At 44.1% G+C, this 10,077-nt stretch overlaps 1 protein-coding gene across 1 annotated transcript in view; it reads right to left on the bottom strand.

Moving 5' to 3' along the window:
- Window positions 1–1,954: 1,954 nt before the first annotated feature.
- STAT1 (signal transducer and activator of transcription 1) overlaps window positions 1,955–10,077 on the bottom strand; it is a 42,941-nt gene continuing 34,818 nt past the window's right edge. Inside the window, exons 22-25 of the mRNA XM_047084154.1 lie at window positions 8,785–8,970; window positions 7,654–7,729; window positions 6,657–6,759; window positions 1,955–3,117 (exon numbers count right to left, since the gene is read on the bottom strand). Coding sequence (XP_046940110.1) covers window positions 3,103–3,117; window positions 6,657–6,759; window positions 7,654–7,729; window positions 8,785–8,970 — 380 coding nt within the window. The 3' untranslated portion in view covers window positions 1,955–3,102. The remainder of the gene's footprint in view (window positions 3,118–6,656; window positions 6,760–7,653; window positions 7,730–8,784; window positions 8,971–10,077) is intronic.

Here is a 10,077-nt window from a genome sequence, read left to right as displayed (position 1 = left end):
CTTGTACTAGAACATATCCAGTATCTCAAAACATCTTAAGTCCCAAAAAAGCGGGGTCTTAGTCTGGTTTTGTTTACCAGTGTTTCTCAAAATCTAGAATAGTGCTTGGCTCATGGCAGGTGCTCACTATGTATCTGATGAACTAATAAGTGAATGAATCTTAACTAACCAAAAGAAGCCACTCAAGTATATATCCCTTACCTTGGGAATAGCATCCTAGTTCAAATAGTTGATACCACAGTTTTCAAAGCAAATTCTAGTTTTTCCTGTTTTCCCTGGATTAGTCATATGTGAAAGGAGTACTTTGTTCATTAAGACTTAATATTCCATTCTAGGTCATGGGCAATAAATAGATTTCAGTCATTTAATGCTAAATAAATAGCTCAATCTATTTATTGCCATCTCTGAAATCTCCTCCCTTAATATATTAGGAGAAATTTTTCCCACGTGGTACATAAAAGCTCTATGCTTAGCAAACCCTCTACAAATACATAACTATATAAGAAGTACTCTTAAAACACACAAATATCCCTAAGCCAGGATCTACATGGTGGTGACTCGTTATAACGATCAATTATATAACAATACAAATTTCTGTTGGCTAGGCAGGGCCTTATCTACTGTAGAAATACAGTTCTCTATGTTTATTACGAAGAAACTTTATATTTCCTAGATGTAAATACTGCAGATGCAGAGATGAGAACGGTCCTATTTGTTACGATGCCAGAATTCAAGTCTCCACCACTCTTCCCTGACGACTCTTCAGATAATAGTTAAGTTTAACCTGCCACATTTGTGTCTAAGTGGCGATTATGTCTTTCATCACACTATTTTTTTTCCGGCACACGGTGCCTTTTACTTTGAGAAGGTCATGGCTTTCTAGTTTCCAACATCTTTGGAGAAAAATGGCCCCTTTTGGTGTGGGCGCAGTGACTCCTCAGGAAGAGCTAGCTCCTCCAATCCTGGGATGTGGGGCTGAGATGCGGCTTTGGAGACAAGCCAGAGTCCCACTTTACATGTATTTTTAAGTTAAAAACTTGTATCAGCAGTACCAAAATTCGTTTCAAAATAACTGCCAAATGATTCGTGCGTTTGGAGGCAGCTGTGGTCAGCAAGACTGGAGCACTTTTTTTTGTTTGCTTTTTATGGTGCACACTGCAGCTTATTCCAATAATGCCTCCTGCCTGCTGTCTTCCCCTGTCCCTTCCGCCACCGCGGTTCTGACTGTGAGCAGGCTGGGCAGGGGCAGCGCTCAGGAACGCGCTGTTATTAACCTTGCTTAAAAATAAGAACTCACACATTTTTACGTTTAATCATAAGTAGGCAAAAATGAGAAAAACATCAAACCTGTACTTAATGCCAGTAACTTTTAAAATCTTTACACCGAATGCCGTTCATAAGAGACTACCAATCGAATTTCAATACTTGTTAAGAGTAAACAAAACCTCTGGGCTGGCGCAGTAAAATGAAACCGTGCCAGGTTGTTCTCCAAGGGCAAAAATATACCGAATAGTTAAATGCCAACAATTAGAAGCAATACCTTTGTTAATGTGCTCTTCTGTGTTCCTTCCTCATTTCAATTTAAAAAGTCCGTGCAAAGCCAGCCAGACTCATGTGGGTCTTATGTAAAAACCGAGAGGAGGAAAGCGCCATGTGCATATTGTATTAAATGCAATACGTGAACTTTGGTTTTAATTTTAAAAATAGACTTCAAGAAACTTCGTCCCCCCCAGAATATGGCATTTTCACACAACAGTGTAACTGTGGTGGTGACAGCGGGGGAAATGAGGGCCCCGCTACAAAGCCAGCAGTGTGTGAGAGTTATCTGGAGGAGCCTGTCAGACCCGCCCTGCTCAACCACTGACCTGTGTCAGTGCAGGTGAAGAAAGACGGTAAATGACAAAACACACTTCACAAAACATCAGAAAGCAGTCTAGAAAAAGCACAGGAGAGATAATGGAACCATTTGCAAATGTATTTGTCAGAGACACACATTTATCAGTGAAAAACATGCAATTCTCAACGCAGTTATACAGGACGAGTTTTCAAATGATTTGATTCTCATATTATCTCTGGTTAATTATTTGTCAATTACTATTTTTTCTTCCAGATTTGAAAAGTTTATGCCTAAGACTAAATACCAACTAATAACAATAAAGACAAATTAACCCATTTAAGAAACAATGAATTAAATTTCTGAGTTGGTCTTAACTTCAACTTTTTGCATAAAAACAGGATTTTGCCTTGAGAGAGCTGTTGTTAACAGCCTGGCTCCCTTGAATAGAAGTGGGAAGACAATTTCATTTACTAGGGACTATGATAAAGGCAGGAGATAGGCAGCTTTGGATATTAAGGTTTAAACAGAAAAAAACTACTTATGAATTTGGAAAATATATTTCCTTCTACTGATACTAGCCAGTAACATCATGCCATAACAAACAGAAAAGCAAATTCTCCCAAGAGAGAGAATTTGCTTTTAGCTTTAAATGGCTAGTGTGGAAGAACACAGCTTGTATCCCTGCCTCTAGACACAGGATGGCTACCTTTGGTAAACAGTTTATGTACTTCTACTCAACTTAGCTCTGAACTATTCCATAGGTAAACCAATGGAAAACGTCCAGCCATATTTAAAGCAGAGGGAACAAATAAGAATTCTCCGGAATAGGAGTGTGCCAATCCTACATCAAGAAGTTCCCTATATGACCATGTGGTCTATCCAACAACCTGTAACAGCTGGGCATGGACTTTGTGCACAGCATTTACTAAATGCTACTAAGCCACCACCCCCCTCTCCCTTTTCCCAAAGGATTCTCATTCTAGTCCTCATGTTTTCAGTGTTATCTGGATATTTTTCATTTCTAAAACCCACTCTATGGGGAGGGCCTTTCAATTTTACCTTTCATAAGATGCATGAAGCCCTTCAGAGTAACAGACGTTTGTGAAATTAGGGAAAAATCCACTTGCTATCAACAGGTTGCAGCAAATTTGTTCACCTTTGTTTCATTTCCCTAGAAACACAGGATGTGAAGGAACAGAGTAGCAGGAGGGAATCACAGATGGGAAGGAAAAATGTCGCCAGAGAAGATGAGAAAAATTCATGGTCTATACTGCATTCATCTGTGAAAAGATAAAATGTGGTTAAGTTTATTACACTGCTCTCATGAAATGCAGATTCATTTATTTAACACCCTTGTCTGTTCTACAGTGGGGTAGCAAGCAAGAAGACACTTTGAACAGCAAATAACCACCATGGAATTAGAGGGCCTTCAGCATGTGCTATGCACCCTTTTTCCTGGACTAATCGAGACCTTTTTTATCTAAGCTGATGGATTATTCCTCTGCAGCCTGCCGGCTTAATTCTGTCAGTTCGTCCAGGCCATATAAAGCTTTCTGCTGTTGTGCAAGTCTGGGGGCAGAGCAACGTGGCAAATCTGCTCGTGTAAAAACGGGTGAGGCAACGCTGCGCGCTATGCCAGAGGGAGGACGGGATGTGGGGGAGGTGGTGAATCTCCTTAAAGGCCACGAAGTAGGAATGATAAATGAATGTCTTTCAGGCACACACTAGAGAAGCAGAATTATTAGGAGTCCCTTCGCCTCTTCCGGCAGTGCCGCCTGGCCAGCTGCACTGAATGGGGCCCCTGTAGGCAGTATGCTGCTCGCCCAAAGAACACCAGCCTGCCACTGACTTCCATCTCAGCTCCATGCTGGGCTCTCCCCTTAGACCAGGCGCTCTCCGCTGGGGATGACTCTGTCCTCTGGCAATGTCTGAAGACATTCATGATGGTCATGACTGGGTGTGTCACGACCCACAACTAGTGGGTAGAGGCCAGGGATGCCGCTGAACGTTCTACAACAGCCACGCCACCCAACACGAGGAAATCATGTGGGGCCCAGAATACCGACAGAAACACAGGACTAGGGGTGCCTGGGTGGCTCAGCCGGTTAAGCATCTGACTTCGGCTCAGGTCATGATCTCATGGTTCAAGCCCCATGTGGGACTCTGTGCTGACAGCTCAGAGCCCGGAGCCTGCTTTGGATTCTGTGTCCCTCTCTCTCTCTGCCCCTCCCCTACTCTCTTTCTCTCTCCCTCTCTCTATTCTCTCAAAAATAAATAAACGTTAAAAAAAAAACCCCACAAGACTAAACTGTTAAGCATAAAGGTACGCTGAGAGGAATAAATCAGGTAACATGTGCAATACCTAGTGTGGTAGATGGGAAATAGCAGATGATTAACCGATGTTCCTGTTGTACTTTGACCAGGCTTTGACCAGAGGCCTCTAGGAGAGTAGACTGTTTCTCATGTAGTCCCAGAGGAAAAAAGTTTATTGTACAGGAAATCCAGACTAAACAAATAAGTCATCCTGCAGAAAACACTGGTGCTCTGTCTCTCTTGGACAATTTCCTCCGGAGCCTGCACCGCTCCTGTTCCTGACCATAGTCCAGAGCTGCCGCCTCCAGACGTGGCGGAAAGAGCCAGCTCTCAGAGAGGGAGCTCCATTTCGGAGCATCTGCCCTCACGCCAGGAGACGCTGAATGGAAATCGTGGCCACGGTTGAGGACAGATGATGTGAGACAAAATTTGGAGAGTAATCCAATTCTTATTTTGTCTAGCCAGTGCCATGCCCATATTATAGCCTCTTCTAGCTCTTTTGGTCTTCTGAAGATTTAGGCTGGAGGGGTGTGTGTGTGTGTGCGCGCGTGCACGCGCATAAAATAGGTTTATTTCCCCCTACAAATGGAATGAAGGAAATCATCTGGAATGGCATGGAATGGCCATGGGGGGTCATCCAGAGACCATAAAACCATTTCCTGGCATTTATTGAGAGTATTTAAATTGCTCTGACAGTATCATTCCAAGAGCAGAGAGAAAGCAGTCACACTGCTTGCACAGAGTGGGGCAACTAATCCATCTTATTTTCTCAAGGTCAAGGGGAATAATGGTGATGACAGAGTTGGAGCTCTGACTTCCAAATCCCAAACACAGGCCTCTCACCCAAAACCTACTCAGTCCTGTGCAAACAGCTTCTCTATGGTGGATGTTTTGAATGAAACAAAGCTCTGCTTTTTCTGGGAGGCATTCCAGGAGAGTGGACAAGAGCATGCACACTAGAGACACATCATCAGGTGGATTCAAATATTCATGCCATCATTCACTAGCTGTTTGATCTTAGTCAAGTTATACAGTTTTGGGGAGTGGGGTGGCTCTTTACCACACTGTAAAAGTGAGAATAACAATAACACCTAACTCGGAAGGTGGTTGTGAAGACTGAATAAGTTCCTACCTGTGGAGTGCCCGGTACACAGTAAGTGCTTAGTAAGTGTCACCTATTAATGATGGTCACGATGATAATGTAACTTGCATAGGAACAACAAAGAAGGTGCAAAAGAAGATCTGCCATTTTGTGGTGCCACCAACAGATGGTACATCCTTGGAACAGGGCTTTCTACATATTGTTCCATTTCTGTGTCAGGCTCATAAGGCACTTTTTAGCAGAGTCGGGGGATACCTTCCAACAGAGGGTGCATCCTCGCACATATAAAAGGTTCATTTTACACATGCCAACAGGAACAGAAGTGACTTTTTGTCATTCTCAACAATCAGAAAGGTGTAAGAAATTACAATCCCTGAAGATTTTATCCCGTGCTTCTTCAGGTGAGAAAAAAGGACCAAGAAAAAAGTTACATTCCAGAAACTTGACTCCAAACAGGTGCTACGGTCGGTCACACACACGCCTTCCCTGAACACGTGGCTGAATGACCCTGGGCATCTGAACAGCGGCCCCTCTGTCCCGCTCTCCTTTGCCTTCCCTGACCCCCTCCCTTGTTACTGAGCACACGGTCTATGCAGGCCCCAGGTACACAGTGATGAAGAAATGATAGCAATAACTCAGAGAGGAGTTTTTTAAAGGATTAAACACATGTTTAAAAACACACTGGAATCGCTTCATGTGGGAGAGAGCTTAAATTAAACACCATCAGCAAAATTCCAGCCAACTGAAAAAAGGCTTTAGGAGGAAGGATTTCAGTCTGACAGGCAAACAATACTATTTGATTTACTGAAACACTCTCCCAGAGGGAGATCCTCTCTATTGTGGACAGCCCTGTTCCTATTGTGGTCATGGCACTCATAACTCTGTCACTCCTGGAACTGTCTACTCCCGGCAGGGGCGAGCCGTACAGATTAGCTCTCAAGTGTGAAGCAGGTGAAGCCGTTTCATCGCTGCTGGTGAGGCGTCTATTATCGTAGCCACCAAGGGCCAGTCCTCTCCCTTAAGAAAAACGGCACTTCTTTACCCAGACACAGCGCTGAAGTAACAGGCCGGAGGAAAACGGTTTCTTACCAGAGAAGTCTTAGCTCCTTAATATATGAAGAACTTTACAAGGACAACTTGGAAGGGCAGAAGGGGAACTTTTAAATATCTGAGATGCCATTTGGTTCTCGGAAGGGCAGAGAGCACCGGGAACAAGGCTCCCGGGGACCACGTGGCCCGTGTAAGCACACCAGGCTCCGACGCGTCACGCGGATCTAGAAAGCGCCCTGGCTGGCAGAGGCTCCTTCCAGCATGCAGCGGACAAGCCAGGGGTCTGCGGGCGCCCTCCCAGCCTCACAGAGCACGCGGTCCGTGAGCGCGGAGAACACCCTTGCGGGTACTCACCATAGTGTCGAATTCTACAGGACCCACTATCCGAGACACCTCGTCAAACTCCTCAGGAGACATGGGGAGAAGATTGTCTGTGGTCTGAAGTCGAGAAGGATGACTAAAACGGGGAGAAAGGAGAAGGAGATGTTAACGTCTAGAGGCACACTGGGACACCTCATCCTCGGCCTGCGACGGAATCATCACTGGACACTTTCAGTTCAGCTGAGTGCATACACTCGGACGGTACGTCAGGAAAAGCACGGATCGCGGGAGGTTCGCGTCCCCAGCCCAGCCCCTTGGGAAACGTACGGGACTCTAGAGATGTGAGTGGGAAATAGCCAGACTGGACCCTGTGCCGCTTCTGCCTGGTTGGACCTGTGTGGGAGCGTGTGCGGGGTGTCACCCTGAGAGGATGATGCCTCGGGGCGGCCCGTGGCCCCACAGGCACCAGAGAAATGTCTGGGGAGTCCCTCATCCCTACCTTGAGGTTTGTATGCAGATAAAGCTGCTCCAGAGTGTTTTTACATGAAGGCTACATCCATTCACCCCAAGACAGTGCTGCAGGCCAAATAACTGACAATGACTTTTCCAAATTTTTTTCTACCTTTTACAAAATGAAACAACAAAATAAAAGCAAGCGGAAAAAGTGTATCTCAATCATCACTTTGGCCTTTCCTCAATTGAAAAAAACTACTTTCCCACTCTGATCAATTTTTGTTCATTTTATTTATACTTTTTCAAAGTATCAGTTTGGAGGGAACTTATAAACCTTAAAAACAACCTTGGGTGGTTTTCTTTTCTTTTCTTTTTTTGTTTGTTTATAAAGGCAGTTTAATTCTGATAGGCAGTGACACCGGGATCTCTATTTAGGATCTTTCCAACAAGTCCGACCGTGGCGGCAGCAGCAGCAATTACAACGAAAAAGCAAAGTACAAGCATCTTCACCAGGCCCCAGCCAGGAGCAGGGCTGGATTGAGGTGTTTAAACATGGTACTCTTCTGTGTTCACTTACACTTCAGACACAGAAATCAATTCAGTCTTGATGTATCCAGTTCCTTTAGGGCCATCAAGTTCCATTGGTTCTGGAGCTGGAAGCAAACACATCGGGTACAGCTTTCCGTTAGCAGACCTCACACAACAACAGATGGTCAACATTCTTTCATGAAAGTTTTACCATTTTTCTTGACAGTCAGGTTAGAGTGCCGTAACTTTAAAGGGTTGTGACTTCCCTGCCTGGGTCATCTGAAATCCTGGGGGGAATGTAGGAGCAAGTCAAAGGGAAGGGAGGGGAGCTTGGTACAGAAGTCAAGCTGAGAGGTTTCTCCTTCCCAGGCTTGACATCCCGCAGGAGTTGGAGCCCCAGACGTGTGAAGTTCTGTCTGGTGTTCTGGTCCTGGCCTGGCTGGTGTGATACACACAGCTGTCAAGGTGAAGCTGGGGGCGTCTTCTTCCCAAAGCAATTGCGCTAATATTGAGATGCCGGCTTCTAAAATGTAATAAAATTTGTTGGCGTGTTCCAAACCAGATCAGTCTAACTTGAACGTTCTGAAATGCAACTTCAGTGAAGATGGAGAAGCAGGTGACCTGTGTTCTAAGCCTAGGTGTGCTCTTAACAATAATCACTAGAAATAATACGATCTAATAGATTAACTGGATTACCTTGAATGAACTGTTTTCCTTCTCCTGGGCCTTAGTTCCCTAATTTTACAGGAACAGGCTGGTAATAAACGAGTTGGCCATGGTGTTCTTGCCATTCACCTCTTTCCATGTAGAAAAGGTAACAGTGTAACAAATACACAAGACCAAAATGGACTTTTTCGACACCCCTTAAAATAAGACGTTATTTGTTCATTTCTTACTATCCATATCAGACCAAATAACATGTTTCAACTATGCTGGGTTTATACCATCTTTGGGAAGCCTGCTTGCAGTGATTCAAAAGAAAGTTCTGGGTTAATGACAGGGCGTGGGTGAAGTCTATGCAGGCACCGCGTACTTACAGGAAGGTAAGAGCAGTGTGTGTTATTAAACCCTGTCTCTAGCAAACCTTTGGATTAACAATAAAATGAGAACATAGGCACCAGGAATGACTGAACTGTGCTATTGCTCATCAGGGCAATGATTACATGCTTTCCCCACATACCTTCCTTTGGCCTGGAGTAGTATTTCCCAAAGGCATGGTCCTTATCAATATTTGGATACAGATACTTCAGGGGATTCTCTGGAATATTTTCAGCAGCCATGACTTTGTAATTGCGAATAATATCAGGGAAAGTAACAGCAGAAAGTTCTTTCTTCGTGTAGGGTTCCACCGCGTGGAAGTAAGGTTCTGAAAAGAAGAGCTCAGTGAGTCCCACGGACTATCCCAAAACACTAGAGGAGAGAAACAACACATTGCAGAGTTTGTGGATGTGAGTGAACCTGGTTAGAACTAAGCACAGTAGAGGATTTACAATACAGTACGCCCCTCTACTTCTAAATTATAATCCTTTCTTAGAAACAGGAAAAATAAAGGCAGCCATTTACTTGCTAGTAATGCAACAACACTGCATTTGTCATCATTTGGTGCAACTTGTAAACCTGGCAAGGAGAGGATTATTAAACATCTTTAGCAGCCTGAATCTTTCATGATGCATCCAACCACAGGCAGAAAAATAAATACTAATTTGGCCACCTTAGCTCAAGTCACAGAGTAAGTTAATAAAAAACAATTTCACTTTCTGGTTGTTTTTCTTTTCAGACTGGAAAATGAAATTTTTTATTGAAATAAATGATGCCAATACGTGGAAAACAATTTTTTAAACAAATAAAAAAAAGACCCTATTTACTACTTTTTCTTCTAATCCTTACTGTAATAAACCAGTTTAATTCACTCGTGGACTTTTTCGCAGACTTCATTTGAATCCTGCTTCCTAACTGATCCAGAAGCTCGCTTCTGGGTGCACACATTCCAGGGGCTGCTGGTCAGGTGCTACGGGGGCTCTGTTCTACAACTTCAGACTACGAGGGCACCCTAAAGCTCGCTAGCTGGTGCTGGCCTGCTTAGGCTTTCTGGTTGCCAAGGATGTCCTCCTCCATGCCTGCTTTGCTAGTTCCATCCCTCAGTCAGCTGAGGAAAGGCACTACCTGCAGACAAGGTGAAAAGGCAGCTTCTAATGTCTACTGCCTACACTGTGCCCTAACCCCAGCTTTCCTGTATTTTTATTTGGAGAAAAAAAAAAAAAAAAAAACCAGAACAAGAAAAGTATCCCATCTTGTTGCATCCTTCCACCGAAAGCAGAAGAGTCATTGGAACAAATCAGTTTCTCCTCCAGTCCCTCAAATACAGCAAACTATAAGCAACTGAGAAAAGGAACCATTTTGTCTCTGTCATTCTCCATCTCTGCTGTTCAGCCTCCTCCCCAGAAACCTGTTCCATAATGCGAAGGTGTTCGGG

Source organism: Lynx rufus, unplaced genomic scaffold (genome assembly GCF_022079265.1).
Source record: "Lynx rufus isolate CCGP_SWC_20201006 ecotype Redwood Valley unplaced genomic scaffold, mLynRuf1.p SCAF_2, whole genome shotgun sequence".
Taxonomy (NCBI): domain Eukaryota; kingdom Metazoa; phylum Chordata; class Mammalia; order Carnivora; family Felidae; genus Lynx; species Lynx rufus.
This window is presented reverse-complemented; position numbering and strand designations above follow the sequence as displayed.